This window comes from Rissa tridactyla, chromosome 1 (assembly GCF_028500815.1).
Source record: "Rissa tridactyla isolate bRisTri1 chromosome 1, bRisTri1.patW.cur.20221130, whole genome shotgun sequence".
NCBI classification, from domain to species: Eukaryota; Metazoa; Chordata; class Aves; order Charadriiformes; family Laridae; genus Rissa; species Rissa tridactyla.
In genome coordinates this window covers 28,578,856-28,599,709 of record NC_071466.1, presented here as the reverse complement: position 1 = coordinate 28,599,709, position 20,854 = coordinate 28,578,856, and the positions used below count along the sequence as shown (strand labels likewise).

The window sequence follows — 20,854 nt, the reverse complement described above, 5'->3', positions numbered from 1 at the left end:
ATAGTTGTGAGGTTCCTGTGGCCTCTAGCTATTCACTCTTTGTCATATGCTGGGAACTATTGGAGCCTTGTTCACACCATGAATCTGAACCAAAGACAAAGTCAGAACAGCATCAGTGAAGAAATTTTTTTAATCTATAAAAGGGCTTAGGTGAAACAATTTCATTTGTATTGTATAAATAATCTAGTGCAATTAATCAGTTGCCAAACAGAAAAGGATAACACTGCTACAAATTTTGCAATCAACTTCACTGAAATAAAAGACTTCAGAATGGAATCCACCAAATATCTCACAGCTATCTCAATGTTCTCAATACGCATCTCAGACCATTAACTTCAGCTGTCATTGAGAACTGCAACTTATTCATAAAATAAACACTATTAAAAAAACCCCGAAAATTCTGATAATTACTAAGCTACTATACCATTCCTTGGTATTATTAAACAATAATATTATTAAACAATAATTAGACAAAAAAAGGAAAAGGCTATCTAGAAGATTTCAGTTAGAAGACGCAAATATTTCTAGCACTAAGAATAAAAGAGGGTCCATGTTGTGGGGTATAACAACTGAGACCATAAAAAGACTGTACACTAATATTTAGTTCAAACACATGTATAACAGGAGGAGTTTTAGAATTTGAACACAAAATTGTGTTTTTTCTGTGTAGACCTTCACATGTTATAAGCTTTGCTTTAATGAGACTTTTTCATAGAATCACAGAATTGTTTAGGTTGGAAAAGGCCTTTTAAGATCATCGAGTCCAAGCATAAACCTCTCATTAAACAGCAATATTGTGTGTAAGAACAATTCTGGAAGGAAAAAGTTTACTTGCCTGAACATGTTCCTCTGGATATATGATGTGGGATCAGTGCACGTTCATGCACATTGCCCCATCACTATTTTAACTGTATTGGCATTGATTTCATTACTTTCTGCATGAGCTTGCCACATTTGCACTTCCTGAATAATTTTTGCACTACTCACTGCCTCATTTACGAGGGTTCATTATTTTCCCCAAATTTTGTAACCATGTAATAGTTAAAACTACACATAAAACCCCATAAAAGTCCTTGAAAGTGTTGAAGGATACTTTTCTTTAAAAAAATCATCTCTTTTTATTCCCCTCTAGAGATAACTGTTTATCTGCCTGTGTGAATCCAACTGACCCACCTAAGCAAATAGTGACCAAATCTAGATGCATGTATCAATAATGTTGGAGCACAGTCTTCAATTTACTGTCTTCCACAGGAATTGATTACACTTTTTCATTATATTTTTCACTAGTTTCCCAAAGACATGCTGAAGGACTTATACAATTATTCTGAGGAGGAAAAAGCAAATTACAGAGAGGCTTTTGTGTTCCAGGATGACAAAGTGTATCTTTAAACAGCATCTCATTTAGGGCAAAGAAGGGGTTCATTGAAATTCTTTAAATGAATTTAAATGCAAGGAAGTGAAAGCACAACACATTAACAACTGATTAATTTATTCATCAAAAATAGTTATATAAAGTCTTGTGAAAATGAATCATTGTTCTTACCAAATGACAAATAGTTAAACCAATATAATTTTACAACAGAAACGGTACCTTCAATCAGCAGCTCTTGTCCATGACTGCCCAACAATGTTCGGGATAGGAAAGGGGCAAAGTCAACAAAAATTTCTCTCAGGAGGGGGGCCACCTTTTCCAGAGCTCTTTCAAGCTTTGCAGTGATACTGTGGAAAAACAGAGACAATGTTTGGAAGAACACTTAACAACAGAAGTTAAATAATGTGAAATCGTACCTGTTTCAAAAAGTTGCTGTAAACTTCTTTCGAAAAGAGGACGACCATAATTTGAATAAACTTTACAGTGTTTAAATGGCTTTAAGTAAATGCAAATGTCATGTCAGTCAGCAGTGTAGCAGCCCCATAAATTCTACAGCATTTACAGAATACTCCAAACCTAGTAAAATTCTTATTTTCAAACATGATAAGAATGTCAGATACTCATATGTCTTTTTCACCTATCTCAGCTTATACGCATCTCATCACTTTACATACATTTGAACGCTTGAAAAGAGAATTTTTTATTCACCCAAAGCAATCACAAGTAACTTGCTTTTTTGTTCAAGCTTTCAAACAACAACATCTGACATTGCAATGCTAGACAAGAGAGTGTACAAGAAAGTGTTCTAGCACAGGTATCAAGAAACCCCATATTCTTTTCTTCAACTTTGAGGGAACATGATCCCAGTTAAATCCCTTCGCCTTTGTGTTTATACTTCTCTGCCTGCTCAGACTATACAATCTTTGAGCATGTTCCTTAATTTCTACTTGTACAATGCAAAGAGGTGTTGTGACTTCTGTTTGCTTCTTAAAAACCAGAAATAACATTCCTTTGTCTGAGGATACCAACCTAGCAATAGCATGCAAATGTCAGCAGATCGTACCCCTTAGGAGTCCTTCCCTTTTAAAACTTGATAGGGCATAACACTTGTGCTCTCTGAAACTCTTATGCCAAGATTAAAAACCTGCTGTTTAATCTCCAAAAAATAAAAATAAAATTACATGCATATTCTGGTCTACCAAGAATTTTTGCTGTTCCTTTTCATACTGCTGGTGGCTGAAGGGGTTTCCTTTTGTGCTCGAATTACGGCATCAAAATGTTATTGGCATTTAAAAGCACAATTATAGGAAGAAGTTACATTTATTGACATAATGTAAGATAATGAACAACGACATTTAAATTTTATACTGTATCTACTATCTATAAGCGCCAAATAAATGTGGACTTTTCAATTCAGATCACATGAAGATCCCTGTATTTAAAAAAGAAAGCTGACATTTTAAACAAATTGGAAGTTTTCCTTCATTAGCTTAAAATTATTTTACTGAATTCCTATAGCTTATTTTCTTTCAATGTGCTGCTTTCTCATTTCAAATTCAGCTATTGATTTTCTAATATTCTAAAGGAGGGATTCGTATCACCAGCCTTCGTTTTAGGTGATTAGTTGAAGTGAATTTCACTATGCTAAAGCCTCTAGTGACTATAGTTGAAAGGCATGTGACTAGCTCAGAGTTTTGAATTTGCAACATGAATCTACCCCAAGCTTTTGCTGCTAGAGACAAAAAGCCTACTTAATTAATCCAGACTTCTCTAAACCATGTTTTAAAACATGTTTTCACTGTAAATTGGTTTAAAAGGCCTAATTTTAGAGTTCATTTAACTCTGAAAACTTCACATACAACTGAAAACATCTCAAGTTCAAAAGTTTTTTAATGAAGATAAATTTTTATTTAAGAATCAAGTAATGTGGGAGGTGTGGATGTGCTATTAATTTACACCTTGCACGAGCTATTAATAAACAACTTGTTATCAAATGGATAGCCAAAGAATCTTGTATATTATACATCTATTCATGGGTAATTGGGAACAGTATTCTGTGAAAATATGAGATCAAAGTTTAGCACTGTTTAAAAAAAGCGTATCAAAGGACAGAAATTAATATTTAAATAGAGAAGAAAGAAAAATAAAATCCTTTTTCTTTCATATAAATCCCTGCTGCATTTACATGTTGAAAACTGACTGGAGTTCTGGTCCCTCAGTTTTAAAAAGAACAAACAAAATTAAGGAAAAAAGCATACATAGGGACACCCAAAAAACCATTTCAGGGAAGCAGGTAGCCCATCTGCCGCCTTTTCTGTCCACACACATGCACACAGACCAGCAAAAGAGAGAGACTGATCTGATTCTACAGTTGTTTCTAACACCTATTATACCTTATAATGCATCCTGCAATCATTAGGGAACTCTGTAGGGATTAATGTAAACAGTTTTCATGACTGAATTAAGAGTCTTTTGGGTTTTTTTGGTAAAGAATGAATACCGTGGTTTTTCCTTTCCATTTGTAGACATTTAAGGCAAATAAACTCTTAATAGCTTTCAAATTCAAAATTTATTATTTTGCATATTAAAGGCAATACATGTCAGGAAATAAATGATATATATTATATATAATTATATATAATTTCTATATTTATAAAAGTGATAAACTGGGACGGGAGGGACTGAAAGAGCACAGTAGCAACATCAGATTGAAAGAAATACTCCTAAAACTGTGAGAAAAAACCCCAAATAATAAAAAAAAACCCTGTGGACAGTTCTTACTACCTATTGCTTGAATTGGTCACAGGACAGTGCAGAGAGGTGGGGGCACACACAGTGTCCGAGTCCCGAGTATGCTACCTTCCCAACCTCATTCCAGGCCAAACCTCTGCCTCCAAATCAAGACTATTAAATGTGTAAAAAGTCCAAGATCATCCTCCTGCTCACTTTTCTCTGCTCAGTCTGGAGCCACAAGCAGCTCTTTTCTTATGCAGTTGCTATAAGGGAAGGCTTAGATAAGTGAGCTTCTACTTCATGCTCTCTGACCCCACAAACGACTCTGATTTTTAACCTCATAAAAGTTAAAGCACAATGAATACAAAGTGAGGAAACCAAAAATTCTCTATTATCAAAATAAAGTTTTAGTTGTTTCTTGGGAAGGGGGTAGAAAAAGGAAAAAAGTCCTAAAGACATTTCTTGGGTTGATTAGATTTTAAGTTATTTACATTTCTGATACTGTGCTCCACATAAGTTTTTTGTTGCTAATTTCAGTTACTACTCAGAGTGCAACTACTGCCGAGTTCAAATTCCAAATTTTGCAACTGAAGTTTTTTTTTGACTCCAGGACAAAAACTTTCACGATGCTTGTGAAAAAAACAAGATCACGGCATTGGTTAAAATAACTAAAAAAAACTGAAAAAAAGATTAGTGATCCAGTTTAATTTTAACATACTTCAGTATCTGAATTTTAAAAAAGACTTCACCCTCGGGAAACACTGTCCTGACATACAAAGAAGACAAGAAGGAAAAGAAGTGGTTTAATTATGCCAGAATTTTATTAACTTGCCTTGTAACACTGTCAAACAATAAATAACGCCATACAAATGGTGATGCTCTCCTTGATCAATTGCACCTTTTTGGAGTGGGGCCAACAGCCCTCACCCTTTCAGCCTGGGACCGTGTGCATCGATTCCTGTGAGTCCACCTGCATGACACTCACACTTCGGATAGGACCAGCTAAAAAGGTTTTTCTTTTTTTTTTCACAGAATCACAGAATGGTTGGGGTTGGAAGGGACCTCTGGAGATCACCTGGTCCAACCCCCCTGCCAGAGCAGGGTCACCCAGAGCAGGTGGCACAGGAACGCGTCCAGGCGGGTTTTGAATGTCTCCAGAGTTGGAGACCCCACCACCTCTCTGGGCAGCCTGTGCCAGTGCTCTGCCACCCTCAAAGTAAAGAAGTTCCTCCTCATGTTTAGGTGGAATTTCCTATGTTTAAGTTTGTGCCCGTTGCCTCTTGTCCTCTCGCTGGGCACCACTGAAAAGAGCCTGGCCCCATCCTCCTGACACCCACCCTTTAGGTATTTATAAGTGTTGATAAGATCCCCCACAGTCGGCTTTTTTCCAGACTAAAAAGACCCAAATCCCTCAGCCTTTCTTCAGAAGAGAGATGTTCCAGTCCCCTAATCCCTTAATCATTTCCACTGTGTGTTAAATCACTGAAGCACCAATACTTTTTTTACAGGTTATCTAGGGCCCTTGATTTAAATTTATTTCCTTTCTCGTTCATTAGAGAACGAAATTCTCTTCTTTGTGAGCTTGTAAACTCATGAAGAGCTAGTGTGGTTACTGTCTCCACTTCCATTCTTCTTAAAACCATACCTCAAAGTGGCCAGTCAACTAAGGGACACTTGGCAACTCTTTAGCATACCCTGTGTCAGCTTTTTAAGGCAGAAAGGTGTGCACCTTGAAAAGCTCAAAAATTTGTCTTCGAAGTGTGCTGCGGCACAACTGAATACCCTTACAAAATAATAACCTATTATACAAAGGCATTTAATAGGAATTTCAGCGGGCATTTTCCTGGCTGCCAGTGAGCGTAAGAGGGGTATCAGCTACCCCATGGCATGTGTCTCTTGCAACACCAACTCTGATCTGGGGCACCATTTAGTTTCCTACAGGAACCCATGTCTGGTTTCCTCCTCTCCAGTATAAATAGGGCTTTTGTTTGCTTGGAAGAGTTTGTGTCTCTCTTTCCACTTGCTAGTGTTCCATTGCCAAGTTGTGCTTGCCTTCCAATTCTTATCATTATTGAGGAATGTAAAAAGCCAATCCACTACAAAGTCACTTTTAATATGTTTTAGTGTCTGGCATAGTTCAAGGAAGTTAAACTTTTCAGGGAAGTGTAATTTTAGTATATACATTCTTACTACCAAAAAATTAAATAAATTTACACTATATTATATGTATAACTACAATAACGCACATTAAATGAGCTAAAATATATTTAAATATATTTTTTTCTTTTTACACTATTTTGTATGTATGAAATTGTTACGGGAGGAGAAATTATAATTAATATTAAAAGACAGAACTTGCGTACCTCATGTTTTCAGCTGAGTCCTCTGGCATTGGAGCAACAGTTTGGACAGCTGGGAGATTTTTGCTGGTAGCACCATTCACAAAGCTGGATGACGAAGAGGAAGAAGAAGATCCTGAGTCTACTGCACCTGTCCCCCAAAAAATACAGGTCTTAATTCAGTCTGAAGAAATATAACTTTTAGAGACTTTTAATATAGTCCTTATCTTACTCATGTACTTTTAAGTAAGAAAATAATGTTATTTATTCTAAAACAAGTAAAAATATTCCATATGATTATCATATAAGTTAATACCTTATTTTGCTAGTATAACAATAATAAGCTTAAAAAGCTATTGAAAATCAGGCAAAATAAATCCTTACCTCATTTTCATTATTCCCAAATTATATTCCAAAGATGAAAATATTTTTACATCATCCTGTAAAGCAAGATCTTTCTAAAATAAAGGCATATTTGAGATGAGCTTGAGTGGGGAATAGAAGTTTAACTATTTTTTTAATATATATACACACACACACTTCTTGGCTGCCCAGTTGCAGCTACAGGCAGAAGATAAAATACAAATTCAAAAATGACAGAGAAGATAGAAAACGCATATTCCTTCAGGAAGTGATGGGGGGAAACAGTGTTTGAGGAGTATTAAGACTCTAATTTTACTTTTTCAGTTTCCTTCCTCAAGTCAAGGAGAATTTTAAGACCTTAAATGTAGGGAGGGCAGCGGGGGTATCATTTCAATGGGTTGTGAACAGCTGCCCGGGAAAAAGATGCAGACAGAGCATACATTTATACTTTTAAGTGATCTGGGTCAGAGCTAAAGGCTAAACTTAGACTCTAAATGCCAATCTATCATGCTCGCTGAAATGGCACTGTGAGCTCAGCCTCTCTGAAGGAAACCAGCAGGGGCACAGAGTGGCCGTGAACAGTAGTCAGAGCACTGTGATAAATGCTGTCCCTGTTCTGCTGCTCAGCCCTCCTGCAACACGTCACTGCAGGAGAGGCAGCAATGAACATCCTTGCAGTTGGAGTTCAAAACCTGAGGGACCGCAGCGCTATCGGAGACGAGGGCGACAGGCAAGAGCTATCCAAGTTAGCAACGAGGGGTGGAGAACCCCAGTTTAAAGATCAACGGCATTATTCTGCCAATTTGTTAAAATAACTTGTAACTCCCTGTTGCTGGTCAGCAGTTGGTACATCACTGTCCTTTGCACCACATAGGTATATACTATTTTTCAGTTTCCTGCGAAGCTCTACAAAGTATTTATGGTTTCTTAACTGCGTAAGCAGCCAGCAGTGAAGTAGAGGTCAAATGCTGATAATGGTGAAAAATTCTCTGGCAGCAGGGATGACTTTTTTTTATTTTTTATTTACCTTTAAATAATTTTTACTGATAAAATAATTAAGGTAAAACTCAGAATTTTGACTGGCTTATTTAAGAAAATTTACATTCAAAACAGTATCAAAATTCAGGAGTCTCTGCTGGGCTGGGTCACGCTGGAGTAGCTGGTGAGGTTCAGGACTTAGACTAGGAACTGATTTAGCTTACTGTTCTAACCATGTGAGTGGGAGGCAGGTTATGGCTCACACCGCGGGTTCTCACTTGGACTAAATGCAAACTGTAAATGTACCCAAATGTAATGAGAAGGAAACAAAACAACATAAGGTAGGCCATCTTTCCCAACCTAGGAATCACAGCAATTTAGCTGGGAATAGGGTAGATTAAAAAAGATTGAGGATTCACGTATATGTGTATATGTGTGTGCGCGCATATGTATTCATTTACATATTTATACTGATATATACATAGGTGACACGTATTTTTACTGCTTCTTCCCTTTTCCTTCCAAAGTCAAATTTTCTTCATTAAGGTTGTTGTCTAAAAATGCAGTTGCTAAGTTGCTTAATCAGCTAGGCTCCCAGAAGAGAAGGTCAAACAGACCTAGAACTACTGGATTAATATAGAAGTGAGAATCAGAATACGAATTACAGAAATGCAATCCAAAACCTATAAAACCAGTTTCTTACATAAAGAGATGAACGAAGAAAACCTGTCTCCCAAAAGATACATTCAAAACACTCAAAGGACTTCAGTAACATAGATCTCATTACAACGTGACAGGGACATTGACTACAACACAGCGATGGCAGATGGAATGTAAACATCGACTGCAATCCATGAATAACTGAAAAGAAACCACCTTTTGCACAGGTCCAGCACAGAATAGACCTCAAAGATAAAACTGTACTTCTAGAGTATCTGTGACATACTGTAAAAACAACTGTAAATAGGTTTGGGGGGACATCTAGTGTTTCTGAAAAATTGTATATGGTTTCTTTTTTACCATAGTTTTTTTTTTTTAAAAACAAGGTGCTGTTCAATTAAATTCTATACATTACTTTAAAATAATTAATAACATAGATAATTTCACAGACTACAAGTTTATAAACCAGTAAGTATCTGGATACCTCATGTATATATCTCAAAAACTGACATACATGATCACTATTTTAACTACCGCAGGCACAGCTGAACTAAAAATGGCAAAATGAGCATTTTAATTTAATAGACATTTATATGCTTTTAATGTGATAATACTTTTTTTTTCTGTCATTAACGTGTTTAGCATTTCTAAAATGTTGATCTAAAATTCAAATCTTTAGAAAAGGTTGGAGGACTGACTTTTCAAACTATTTCTTAAAAGAATTCATCAATAAAGCTCATTCAGATGAATTCAGGCATAAAAGGCTTTCCCAAATAAGATCACTAAAGAAGTTCAGTATACATATAGTTCTAATTAAATCTGATACTTGCTGAAGTTCCATTGAATCAATACTTTTTCTTTAACCAAGATAATCCATAGACCAGGAGACAAAAACAGTTGCATTTTAAAAAAAAAAAAAAAAAAAGAAGTTACAAGATCTACCAAAAAAGGCAGCCTTTAATCCACAGTGAATGTACCATGGTATCTGCAATACTGTCCTCCACTAAGAACAGTATTGGGGAAATGACTGATTTTTAAATGCAATTACTTACAAAGAAGAGCTACTACATTCCAGCCAAAACAGTTCAGATCTTTAATCAGTGAGAAGACTGAAAAGCTTACACTAGTCAGTATCATTTGGAAAACAGGGTTTCCAATGTAGGATATTTTTTGCATGACATAAGAGTACCTAAAAGGAAATCCATTCAAGATTAACAGAAGTGGCTACACAAATGGAGCTGTTCATAGAAGTGATAACATTATTCAGAGCATTCATTCCTCCCATCTGCCTCAGGATAATTAGATTTTAAGATTTTTTTTTTTTATCCTTAGAAAAATCAAAGTTCTATTACCAGGTATTTAAGGTAATCTGCAAAAGGAAAGAAAAAAAAATGAGTGTGTCTTCATATTATTCCATGAAGCAGAAGGATGCCAAAAGCTTCCCCCTCCGTTTTCTGCAACCCCAGGGAGATTTTCACTTTCTTAACCCTTGACTGAAGTTGTGATATCCTTGAAGAGAGCTCTTCTCTCAAGTGCTTTTGCTTAGAAAGCTTAGTTTAGAAAGAAAACACACCATAGCCAGACATTGCAAAGGAGCTGAATTTTTTTCCAAAGTAAACATCAGTTGCTCTCAGTAAGGATTCATTTCTGAATGAAAACCGCAGTCTCCATGGTCAAGAGACTCCTTCATGATAGACAATCCCATTATTACTATTATAAATAATTAAAATAAGGTCTTGTCCTCCTTCTACAGCTTACAATAAACAACTACTGGTAAGACAGGACTACAGTTACATTAGGTAGCTTCTTACTGAAAAGCCTTCCAAAAATCCTAGCATAATTTCCATTGACAAATAGTAATTGCCCAAAATATTAACCCTCCGCAATCTACAAGATATTTATTAAGTAGCTATTTGTCTTTACTTTCTTTGATGCACGAGGAGGGATTAATTGGTGTGTATCATATAAACATCCTCTACTGCAGGGCACTGGAGAAGTTAGCTCATTTCAATTCTAAACTATGCTTATAAAACAGTATTAAGGCTATTTATTCACTTATTTAAGGCTTTGCAAGTCCAATGTGCACTATCAAAGATTATAAACATACACCAAGAGAAAACGCTGGCTCTAAAAAAGGCCAAGCTTTAATCTTCCCAGGTTTTTTATTTTAGAAATACAAAAACGGTAACAAAAAAGATGATTAAAAAACAAAACATCACTAAAAGTAACAAAACAAAAAAACAAACAAGAAAAAATGAGGGTCACAAAAATATTTAAGGACAATACCTGTTGTATTAATCATACTTTTTGGTGTAGCTCCTGTTGCAGCAAATATATTAGGTGTACTACCCGGTGGCAGTCCACTCCCAGCTGTGGCAGCTCCAACTGTGGTAACGGCCAGACTGCCTGGAGGGGGTTTCTTTACTGGTACAACCACGCTCCTGTGGAAAAAGAAACGGCAGATTACTAAAACCGCACAACAGAGTCAGCAAGAGGTTTTGTTTCTGATGGGATTATGCTGTGTTATAACGCTGTTGATGAGGAAAACACATCATAATGTCAATTTTCTTAACTTTTCTGAAATAGGGTAAGACTAGGTTAACGGACCCTAACCCCATATTCCTATCCTTTGTCTGCAGCTTCATGTGATCCTGAGAATCTTAATTTGTCTTTCAGTGCCAACAGCATGGAAAGACCCCACCACTTACTTCACTGAGATGCTGTGAACAGCGCTATCTATCACCTGTGTTCTAGATTTGCAAAGAAAACATTGGAAAGTGTTGGAAATGATGCCAGCACACTAGCAGGCCATACGTATGCAGTCTTAATGAGTACATTAATTTGTTGATCTTACTGAAGTTAGCTGAGATGACAATTCTTTTTGCCAGTCACCTGAACATTTGAATACAGTAGTTGATTCTTCAGTACTATGCATGTACTGGTCTTGCAAATATAGCTGACTAACAAACGTAATTTTGCACTCAGCCTTCTGCAAAACTTTAATACTCGTTTAAATCAGCAGCACGTGATGCAAACTGAACACCTAAAATGTAACACTGCAAATATTTGCTTTCACAGTATTGTTATCAGGTTGATTTAAAAATACGATTTAAAATGCAGTCTTGAGAATTTGAAGCTTTTAAGAAGAGAACAGGGCTTTCATGCAAAAACTCTGATGTAATATCAGATATATATAGACAACATTGCATTCAAACAAACACGTTCTCACCAAAGCTTACACTACTCTCTTTCAAATCTCAAAACTAAAAGGCTTGCTGTACATGTTAAAAGGGAAGAAGGAGGAAAATATTACAGAGACAATTAATATTTTTTCAACACAGGACAGCTGTCATAGTGCAGACAAATAGATTTACATTTTTTCTGTTTAATATTTCCATTTATCTATAAAAAACTAATCCTAAAAAGTCTATTTCAGTAGATAACCTGAATGGAAAACAAACCTAAAACAAATCATATTCGTAAATGTTAAAAATATATATTTTCGTCATCATGCACGTGTTTTCTGGTTAAGCACTTTAATCATTGTGATCAAATAAAAGAGCAAGAAAATACAACTAGATAGGGTAATAAGGCCAAATTTTGCTCTAGAAGTTCCTTTGGGAATTATCTTGTTATACTTCTGTGTAAATATGATGGCACACAATGGATCAAAAGATGCAGGACAATTTTTTACAGTAATGTAGTTTTATTTATATCTCCTCAGTCTCCCTGGATTTTAAAGACTGGTGATGCAAATTGTATTGCTGACACCATTGTGAGAATTATATACAAGTGCTATATTTTGAGATGTCCACTTATATGATGATAGTGTACAAAACAATCCATAAGCCATTTTTTCCCCCACTCTTTTTAGAGGGGTAACAGTGCTAGTTGACGTCTCTGCATTCTGAACAACAGTTTTACCTCTACTCTGAAGTATGTATTATTAGAAAGGTAATTATAGGTGTATTGATGGTTTTCTGTCTCCTTCCATTTACATTAGGAGAAGATGAATTTGCACAATGCAATAGCTATTGATTAAGATATGTGACCCTAAAATAATTGCTTTTTTCTGCAGTTAATAATCTCTTACAATCGCTGCTGATATGAAGTGTTTACATAGTAGCAGCTACAGGTGAATAAAGCCGGGTCTACACGGGTTAGATTAACCTGCTCCATAACACCATGAAATGTCTTAAAATCAGCTCCTATCCACACACAAAATTCTCTAGCTCAATTAATACATTAATCAAATACTTGAATTCTGTGTGTTCAGGAGTACTGAATAAGTACTGAAGAGCAGAGTCCTTCTAGTGTAGAGAACTGCAATTGAAAGGCTAGGATTGGTGTGAATGAAGAATGAATAGTCTTAGACTGGCCTATGCTAATGGCATGTGGATTATCAGGTCATAAAGACCACAGGCATGAGTGTAGCTTCACAAGATAACCAGACCTTGGAGACCAAAATAATGAACGGTGATGACTCAAAGAGGTGGGGAAGGACAGGCTGTTGACAGCTCCATAAGGGTAAAAAAAAAGCATATCCAACTGCAAATAGTTTCCAACCTATGAAGAAACCAGGAGATGCAAGGAAGACTTGATAGTGATATATGCTCACAATGTCATGGCAGCAAATCCTGGACCTAGCATTTGGTTGCAAGCATGGGGGATGCCTGACTGCTGGACACACTCCTTAGACACACGCACCCATTCCAGTGCTTGCAAACACGAGACAGAGTGTGAGTGAGTGAAATCTGTTTTGTTTTGGTTTTTATTTTAAGTAAAATAATTTTTCCCTCCTGTATTGTCTGGTATTGGTACCTACTAAATTGCTGACACAATTGTTGCAAAAGTATTTCCTACTTTCCTTGTTACTTTTCCAAAGAAGATGAAGCTAAATTCAAGGTTTTCCCTCCTTATCTTCAGACAGCTCAGTGGTCTTTCGGAGTATCCAAAAGACCACCTAACTTTCCAAAGCAAAGACTACATGTGTCAACTTCACTCCTCAGACGTAATGTACTGGCCTCCTATAAAGGCAAAGATTCTTTTCTTAAGAGTGTAGTTTAAGACTAAAAATCAGCTCCCACAAAAAGAAAGGAAAATCCTTCCCAGATCCCATGAATACTAATGCTCTACATAGGGTTGACATTCTTTTGTAGGTCTGAATCAGGACATTAAAACAGGTCAGGTGTTATTAAATTACAAATTAACAAGAAACGTCAAGAGAAGCCTCTCTACCAAAAGAATAGGCAAAATCAGTGAGACAATATCATCCCAGACTGAAAGAAAATGCAGTTTTCTGACATGTCATACATGGTGACCTTGTCAAAGTGTCTCATTCCTACTGATAAATCAAAACACAGCGAGTGAATACAGAATGACATCCAGATGAAGGAGACTGAAAAACTATACGAACACAACACAGTGGTCAAAAATGTGTAAAACAATCAGAGGAACAGCAGAACAAGAAAGGTGAAAGAGGATGACAGACCTCTCTCAAGTCAAAAAACCCCTTTTTTTAACCTATCAAACCACTACAACAGCACATTCAGATACTTCTTTCACGGAGGAAGAGAAATCTACACACTAGAAGAAAAGGTTATATACACTCTGTCATTTAATTTTAGGCCTTGTTGTATAAAGCATACTTCAGACTTCCAAAATGTTCCAAAGTGGTCCACATTTTTCTGAATCACATCATGCTCCCAAATGATCCTCAATGATTTAGCCAACGAAAGCTTAGTAGTAATTGGCTACAGCAGCTAATTTTATTTCTCTGTTCATCAGGCAGCTCACAATTCTAAAAAGAAACGTGACTACTAACCGCTATTTTGTTACTCAATGAGTGTCATTTTCAAATAGTAAATCTAAGCCTAAAGTCATCATAATTCACATCATGTTTAAGATGAGTGTTGTTGGTTGAACCTCCACACCACTCGTGCATTGCTGGTTCATTAAATAACCCTGGCAAATAGCTACAGGATTCTTCTGGGTTTTAGTAATTCACATGAAATAGTTAGATGGAAAATAATAGCATCAATACATTGAACCGCTAAAAGAGGAAATGGAAATGAAAAAAAATACTTTCTCAAATTAACTTGCCTTAAAAATTTAGCTACCCAGTGCTGGTGACAGGCAAATCAAGTTATGCAGCACTGTATTTTCTATCTCTTGCTCTGATCCACATTCTTTATCCCTTTCTCCATTTTAAAATCTAAAGGTCTTCCAATCTAATCACTCAGGTCAATCAAGAGGTCAGAGATAAGCCTCCAATGCTGCAGGTCTTGTGTTACCCCTCTGAGCAGCGGCAATTAAATCAGAATCACTTTGCACTCTTCTGGGATATGTGAAACCTCTTAAGGCTGAATTAATATTCTTGCTCCTCCCTTCCTCCCCCAGAGCAGCAGAAAGCATGAGGATTTTCAAGAAGTGCTCTTCAGGCAAATTTTTGACAGAAGTACTCTGTGTCAAACAACAACTTCTGCCAGATGTTTCAGAAGAAATCACAGTAGAAAATGGGGGACAATTTGTCTGCTATATTACACGTCACCTTGTCCTACAGTTAGATTAATTTAATCTCTGAAAAAAAATAAATCTTAGTATTTCTTCTCTGAAAGTTATTCATATTCTCCATACCTATGGACATGTCCAGTCCTTTATGAAATGTGTATATTGCTGATTACTCAGTGTTCTTTCTGATTTCGGCCCTAGATTCTGATTTGAGTCTGTAGCAAGAGATCATTAGTATGTACTAACAACACATTTTGAAACCTGCAACCTTCTATTAGGCTGACTGCATTAAGACAAGGCTCACCTGAAATCAAGGAGGAGGGATGTAACTCAGAGTCAATAGCCATGGAGAAGAAAAACTGGATTAAAAAATGTGAGGTATATTGAAAGGATATGGAAGGCTCACAGAAGTATACAGTCTTGGAGAGTCATGCAAATGAAACCTTTGTGCTGAATGCTCAGTTATTAGGGATTTTTTCAATCATTTGATGCCATACGTTCATCAAAACATCCAAATCTATCAAAACATCCAAATCTTGAAGTACATGACATGATCCTAATCTACTAAACACAAATTGCTTTTTTCTAAATAGAAGAAAGCAAATCATCTCAGGTAGGATTTTAGGACAAAGGCAAGAAGATCATTGATCTTCACTCTCAGATAAAGCAGGAAAGTGAGTATTTACTCCCAGTGAAAGTCCCAGTCACTAGAATCTCCTCTGCATTCAGGATAAATTAGCTGAAGCATCGGAAGTGATCAAAAATATTGACAAAAAACAAAGAAAAACTGTAAGAGGTTAAAAAGCTAACTATCATGAAAGATGAAGGGTCTTGGCTGAACAGAGAAATGGAAAATACTGGAAATTTAATCATTTGTAAGAATGTGAATACAGTATAAGTGAAAATGTCATGTATTAAATGCTAGAAACATCATTGAATAAAGAAAAAAACATAAAGAGACAATCAGTATGAGGTATAAACTGGGAATGAGGAATGAACATAATCCTGTATATATGATGCAAAAAAATCCAAAAAAGCAAGAGCTAAAAAGCTGCAGTCCTTTAAAAATCAAAACAGCTTTAATAGTGATTTTACAGTGGCCTAGTGGGGCAAAAAAGCAAGACAAAAGCCCAGTATAATTTTCAGCTGTATATCCAGTGAATCGTATTAAGGACTAGAGAGATGCTGGTTTCTGCTGATAAAACATATATAAAGCTTCAGTTGACATACGGCTATGGTTCCACGCATGTTGATCTGCTTGAGGGTAGGATGGCTCTACAGAGGGATCTGGACATGGGCTGGATTGATGGGCCGATGCCAATGTTATGAGATTCAACAATGCCAAGTGCCAGGTTCTGCACTTGGGTCACAAAACCCCCATGTGACGCTACAGGCTTGGGGAAGAGTGGCTGGAAAGGCTCCCAGTGGAAAAGGATCTGGGGGTATTAGCTGACACCCATCTGAGTATGAGCCAGCAGTGTGCCCAGGTAGCCAAGAAAGCCAACAGCATTCTGGCACGTATGAGAAATAGTGCGGCCAGCAGGACTAGGAAAGTGATCGTCCCCCTGTACTTGGCACTAGTGAGGCCCCACCTCGAGTACTGTGTTCAGTTTTGGGCCCCTCACTACAGGAGGGACATTGAGGTGCTGGAGCGGGTCCAGAGAAGGGCAACGAAGCTGGTGAGGGGTCTAGAGCACAAGTCTTATGAGAAGCAGCTGAGGGAAGTGGGGATGTTTAGCCTGGAGAAAAGGAGGCTGAGGGGAGACCTTATCGCTCTCTACAACTACCTGAAAGGAGGTTGTAGAGAGGTGGGGGTCGGTCTCTTCTCCCAAGTAACAAGGGATAGGACAAGAGGAAATGGCCTCAAGTTGCACCAGGGGAGGTTTAGGATGAATATTAGGAAAAAATTCCTCACTAAAAGGGTTATTAAGCATTGGAACAGGCTGCCCAGGGAAGCAGTTGAATCACCATCCCTGGATGTATTTAAAAGACGTGTAGATGTAGCACTAAGGGACATGGTTTAGTGGTAACTTGGCAATGCTGAGTTAATGGTTGGACTTGATGATCTTAAAGGTCTTTCCAACCAAACGATTCTATGATTCTAAGAAGAGTTTTGAAAGAGTTACCCGTGTACAGGTTGCTAAATGACAGACAAGAGGAATACGATTACAGCTTAATGAAAAAAAATGAGGGTTAATAGACCCAATTTTGGTTGACTTGATCCTATTAATATATTTTGTCTGAAATTGTTCCAAATGAACTGCTGAGATGGACGTGCGCTTCCACCTTGTCCTCCACTTTATTTAGGAAACGAGCGGCTAAGACACTCTCTAGGAATAGAGACAATTCACTTCGATTCCCTTTTCTGTGTAACAGGATGTGAAACCATACCTCCCATTCTCTGGAGTGTATTTTAACTGCTGCCTTAGAAAAGATTCTAAACAGAGGAGCTCCCAAGTCTTTCCTTTGGACCACAATCTCCCTCACACGAAGATCAGGAAAATTACTGAGAATGAAGAGGAACCCCAGATGAGTCACTTAATTCCCACATTATTGAATATTTTTTTCATTCACATGTTCACAAACTACTGTGATACCCAAAGTAACGGGGAATGAAATGACTAAGTGGTGACAGCACCTGTAACTGTCCCTTCTTGATTCATGGGAAAGGTGTTCTCTTTTCTCCGAGTATTTTTCTTTATTAACTTTATAAAGTAATCTTTTCTGTTGGGAGAGGACAAAAACATATAGCGTGGCCAGCAGGACGAGGGAGGTGATTCTGCCCCTCTACTCCGCTGTTGTGATACCCCACCTGGAGTCCTGTGTCCAGCTCTGGGGCCCCCAAAATAATAAGGACATGGATCTGTTGTAACAAGCACAGAGGAGAGCCGTGAAGATGATCAGAGGGCTGAAGCACCTCTCCTGTGAGGACAGGCTGAGAGAGTTGGTGTTGTTCAGCCTGGAGAAGAGAAGGCTCCAAGGAGACCTTATAGCCCCTTCCAGAACCTCAATGAGCTACAGGAAAGATGGTGAGGGACTTTTTGGCAGGGAGTGTAGTGATAGGACAAGGGGTAACAGTTTTAAAGTGGAAGACGGTAGATTGCAGGGGAGGTTTAGATTAGATATTAGGAAGAATTACTTTGCTGGAAGAGTGGTCAGGCACTGGAACAGCCTGCCCAGGGAGGTGGTGGAGTCACCATCCCTAGAGGTATTTAAGAAACATCTAGATTTGGCACTTCAGGGCATGCTCTAGTGGCAGAGATTGTAGGGTTGGGGTTTTTTTTGTGTATGGTTGGACTCGATGATTTCAAAGGTCCTTTCCAACCACGAAGATTCTATGATTTTCTATTTATTCATAATTCATTTTTATTAAGTTTTCAGGGAAATCAAATCTGTTTTTCAGCAAATATCTTTTGAAGAATCTAAGGACTATAACAGGAATATAATCTCCTAATTTAGCTATTTTATTAAATGACTGTGTAGGGCAGTGCCTATCAGTGATCTCCCAAAGGTGGGCAATAATACAATGGATAAATAATGTATTTGAACATTCAGTCCATCTTCTCTCCCAGTTCCTGTCTTTTTCCCATTCTGTCAAACAGTAAAAAAAAAAAAAAAAAAAAAATATTCTAGTAAAACACATAGAGACTCTGAGTAGTCCTTCTAAATATGGCCTACATACATAAAACATAGATTTTTATACTTTTTGAAGACCTTCTTTCTCTGTACTAACTGGCAGGACATGCATCACCCCTGATCGGATTTCACGAGATGTCCATGTTCTCTAGCATTTAAATACCTTTAAAAGTGGCCCCAAGTACCTTCTATGGGGGAAAAAGAAAAAAGAAAAAACAAGACTAAAATACTTCAAAAGTGTGTCCTTCAAAATATTTCAAAATATGTTTGAAAAAACTTAATTGAGCATTTAAACTATGCAAACCCATAGTAATATAGATATTTAATAGCAACAAAAAATAATTGATCTTCTCATTTCCAGGAACTCAAGATTTTCTGCTTTATGGAAGCATGCTTCCTATTGAAAGAGTTCTGCTAAGTACAGAAAATATATGTAAATTACCTCACTTTGAAAAAATAATAAATGAGACACAAAACCAAAGCACTCTCAATTTCAATACTAGCACCTCTCTAAAAACTCTCCACTAGAAAAAAGGTAGAGTGGAACAAATGCAGGCTTCAGAATGTAGTACTGGGTAGAATCACAAATAAATTCACAAACATTAATGGCCTAGGTTGTGTCTAGTGGGACAAATGCAAATTGACAAAAAAACAGAAACAAGAAATCCCCAAACCCTAAAAATCAATAACAGGGACTCATTTTTGTCAGACAAAAGATGAGAAGGCAAAAAGGAATTATTGGTGAGTTATGCTCCATTAGTTGCAAATCTAGGTGAAATAACCCTTTGTGTTTCCTTCTAAAAATGTCATCCGGGATGCCATTTTCAAGGAATTCAGTCTGACGTTAAAAGACATGTCATAACTTTGAGGATCCAGGCTCCAGCGTCCCAGAAATCTGTTTATACAGCTCATAATGTAATTACGGCTACCTTAAGACAGATGAGGCAGAAGGCAGCGATATATTGAAAACTAATTGAAAAATGCAGTTGTCCAGAAGCACTTGTGGGGAAAAGGTCTCTGAAAAGCTGCTCAAAGCTTCAGAGTTTGAAGTGAAATTTTTGATGTTGTCACTCTCAATCTATTGAAGAGCTGACAGACAATCAAACCCGTCTGGCTGGCTGGCAGCTCATTTTGCTGGCAGGTGGCAAACAATTAGACACACCAATTTGTGCCTCCTGATGACATTAAAGCATGAAACTAAGTTGTATGCAGGGCCTAGTGATTTGTGTGAAAGCATTTCAAAAATAATACTCTTTTCCGTGGCAACTCATTTCAGACTGCCACCTCCCATTACGGCTTTGAGCGGTGAAGACGACAGACTTGAGTTACGTGCGGCGCAAGGCCGCTTCTGTTCAATCCGTCATCAGCGCCCCCCGAGACCTCAATCCCCTCCTTTCATCAATATCACCTCATCATTTACATTCGATAGTACTTGAACTGCTGCATACATTAACTACACACAAGTCCTATTTGATAAAACATGCTGGACACGTTTTCTGCTTTTATATTTCATTTATAACTGCACAAATTCTACAGAAGAACACACTATAGCCTATTACACAATGACTCTTATGAACATACTAGCAATGTACAATTAAAAGAACATGCAGAGTAAAACACATCGCATTAAATGATAAAATAGAATTCTTAACTTCAATTCCATTTAAAGGAGTTTGCTTTATATGGGATTTACCTGCATGTGAGATCAGTGATTTTAGTTAAAGAAATATCTTTAAAACAACAAAGATAGTTATTTTTCTACAATAACTTAGTAATCTCTTCTTTTACAAGGCACTCAGCCATCCAAATGCAAAAATAAAATAAAAGAAGTCTAGCCTCACAAGGACTAAGAATATCTTTTGATTAAAGTGAAAAATGCATTTTTCTAACCTGGATTTGCTTATAAATATGGAATCACCACGTATATTTTATGAAAACTGAAACAAATAAAACCTGACAAAACAATACATGCCATTGCTCATGATTCTCACGAGAGAGAATAAACATGACCAATAGCCACATTGCTCAGTGAATTACCAAAAGCTGCATAAACTACCGCAACAGAAGATCCTAGAGAAATACGGTCCACAGGCACAGTGTTAACCTTAAAAAAATATGTGGTGCTTATTATTTAATTGTTAGTTTATAGCAGTAAACACAATTATGTTTACATGAGCAAGCATGGAAATAGCATTGCAAGTTTTTTTAGTTTCTCAATGATAATTGGGATACTATAGGCAACACAAAATCTACATAAACCACC

General features: G+C 37.0%; 1 protein-coding gene across 9 annotated transcripts in view; it reads right to left on the bottom strand.

The window, feature by feature from the left end:
• Positions 1–20,854, bottom strand: part of NBEA (neurobeachin) — a 511,894-nt gene that overhangs the window by 283,319 nt on the left and 207,721 nt on the right. For 8 of the 9 annotated variants that reach the window (XM_054223413.1, XM_054223357.1, XM_054223366.1 and 5 more), the window contains 3 exons: positions 10,732–10,886; positions 6,469–6,595; positions 1,592–1,719 (listed from right to left, as the gene is read on the bottom strand). In XM_054223413.1, the coding sequence (XP_054079388.1) occupies positions 1,592–1,719; positions 6,469–6,595; positions 10,732–10,886 (410 nt within the window). The remainder of the gene's footprint in view (positions 1–1,591; positions 1,720–6,468; positions 6,596–10,731; positions 10,887–20,854) is intronic. The other variant, XM_054223375.1, reaches the window with a different exon arrangement.